Below are 2,575 nucleotides of genomic sequence, written 5' to 3'. Positions count from 1 at the left end.
TGTATGTGTGTGTGTGTGTGTGTGTGTGTGTGTTTGTGTGTTTGTGTGTGTGATGAGAGTGAATTATGTACTGTGTGCAAGTAGGAATGAAAGTGATAATATTGTAAAATAGCACTGTGGTTCCTTCTTCCTCATGAGCCTGATCTGAGAGAGGCATGGGCAACCCTAGTTCGCCGCTAATTAATCATTATTTCTCTTATCGTGAGTGCTCTCAAGATATTTCTATCATCCATTTCTTCTCTTGTAAGTGCTAGCCATCTGTTCACATCCCTACACAAGTTATATTTTCGTTTTTATCTGCCCTTTTTTTTGCTTTCTGTTTTTCACTTTACAACAACACTATAACTTTCTCTTCCATCAGTCGGGACCGAGACATCGTCTCCAAATTACCAGGCGGGCTCCTCGCTATTCAGAACTTCTGGTTAGGTGGACTCCCTGGCGTGATGATCCAAGCAGTCGATTACGTCATGTCGGCCACCACATGCTTCCTGCGGAAAGATAACTCTAGCAGCAACAATACTTTTGATAACGTGCCTTATTTCCATGATGGTGAAGATTTCTTGTGCCCAGAGGACGAGAAACATAACTGTACAAAGTCCAGACGTCTAGACCGTCTCGTCAAGTTTTCCCATGTCAGAAGGAAAGATGATTTGTTCCCCGAGACCTTTCAGCAGTAAGTGTGGCTCATTGCTCTTTTTTGGTTTTTCATTCTTTTGTTTTTGTGTTTGTTTTTTAACAGAAGTATGTGTACATAATAAGAGCAAACTAAACCTCTGATAGAGCATTAAAAAACATACTTGTTAAAAGAATCCTAACAGTGTACTATTTCAAGCAGCAAAACAATGATACTGTGTAGTATTAGGCATCCCATAACCATGAATAAGAATGTCTGGGGGATAAAGAAAATATCTGCTTTTATTTGGAACAAATTACGTAGATAACTATAAATGTTATTCCAGACCTTACTCGTATTGCTTTTTCGTTGTAAGAATTCTGATTGCATTGCGAATGAGACGCTTCCATTTGAAGAGTACAGTCGGAAAATGAATAAGTGCCCACTTTTAAATTTGCTTTTGCTTTTCTTGATTTCCACTGGCTGTCTCCATTTTGTCTAACAATACAATTATTATTAGACACGGCTGTATTATTTTGTTAATCAAACAGCACAATCATCTATACACGCAAAGATCGGCTGCGGCCCATGTGAACATATAAAATAAATACAGAGTAAATAATTTTTTCATTACTATTGTCGTTTTTCCACAAAGGACTTCATATTATCTTTTTTGTAAATTTTCTACAGGTGTTTGAACAAACTCCTGTCCGCCGATAGCCCCGTCCCATTCCCCAACACGAACAACGAAACCAACAGTACAAGCGTCACTGACACTGACAGCCATTTTGCTTATGATCCGCACCGGAAGAACATTCTCCCAGAGCACTACGCAGGCGCGGCGGAAAGAGGAAGTGGGTGGGGCGAGGGTGCGTTCTACCTTCTCAACACCGTTGACGATGGTCGAGGTCACCGTATATGGTCAAAGGTCGGTTACATCACGTGCAGTGGTGAGAGAGACCTGAAGACTGTCCTCTGGCCAGGTAAGTCCAAGAGAAGGCATACAATGTATACTACTAATTTAAATAAATAGCATTACTTTTTTATAGCGCATATTCCCCTCAACAGCAAGCTCTGTGCGCTTTACAATGATATGATAATATTATTACCATTGCCCCAGGTGACGTTTGAACAACTAGAAACATCGTCATCTTGAAGTATGCAGTGCAAGTTGCCGATTAAGCGCTGAAACATTTTAAAAGTGACAAGATCTTTCGTCCTCAATAGCCGGATACTCATTCCCACCTGGGTGAAGGGAAGAAGATTTCGTGTAAAGTTTCTTTTCCAAGGACACAACGTCGGACTCTTGACGGGTTACGATCCATGACCTTTCAGTTGCAAGGCCAACAGCCCCGCTACTAGACCTCAAAGGCCGCCATGAATTGGTGTCAGCTTTCAATTTTATGGGCATCTCGGCTGATAGTATGTTATGTATCTCGATATCCTAAGCAGTGACAGTATCAGGACACATTATCTGCTGATTTAACTAGCTAGTTTCATACTATAATCTGAAGAATAACCTGCCCAGAAAGATATAATGCAATTCTGACTACCAACTGTCTTTCCCACTTGTGATTTAAACAATGTTGACTCTCTTACAGTCTTTAGTTTTTAGCTTTGTTATAGTAAGGTTTTACGGCGCTCACAACTGCATAAGGTAATACGAGCGCCAAGGGGTGGGTGTCAATAGAGAAGTCTAAACGGTGAATCAGGCTTACTCTGCTGACCTCTCTAGCCTCAATAGCGCAAGATTTGCTTCCACTATCAAGGCATCCGGGAAATTTCAGTTCACAAGAGAATTGACAAACATACAAAAAAGTAAAGGAAACATTTCAATAGTAAGAAAGAGGAAAGATAAAGCAGCAGTTCCCCCAATGTTGTTCCGGCACAGTATGAGCATGACATTGATAAATATGCCTATCATACAATTCTACTGTTCATACGAGCATGTTAATATCCCCC

At 40.7% G+C, this 2,575-nt stretch overlaps 1 protein-coding gene across 1 annotated transcript; it reads left to right on the top strand.

Moving 5' to 3' along the window:
* The first annotated feature begins 12 nt into the window (after positions 1-12).
* LOC106012209 lies at positions 13-1,646 on the top strand. The gene is made up of 2 exons (XM_013084410.1): positions 13-673; positions 1,304-1,646. The coding sequence occupies exons 1-2, from the start codon at positions 444-446 to the stop codon at positions 1,644-1,646; spliced, it is 573 nt and encodes a 190-aa protein (XP_012939864.1). The 5' UTR covers positions 13-443.
* Positions 1,647-2,575: the final 929 nt, after the last annotated feature.

Source organism: Aplysia californica, unplaced genomic scaffold, assembly GCF_000002075.1.
Source record: "Aplysia californica isolate F4 #8 unplaced genomic scaffold, AplCal3.0 scaffold00291, whole genome shotgun sequence".
NCBI lineage: Eukaryota > Metazoa > Mollusca > Gastropoda > Aplysiida > Aplysiidae > Aplysia > Aplysia californica.
Note: the sequence above shows the minus strand (reverse complement) of the source record. Positions and strands in the feature narration are given on the sequence as shown.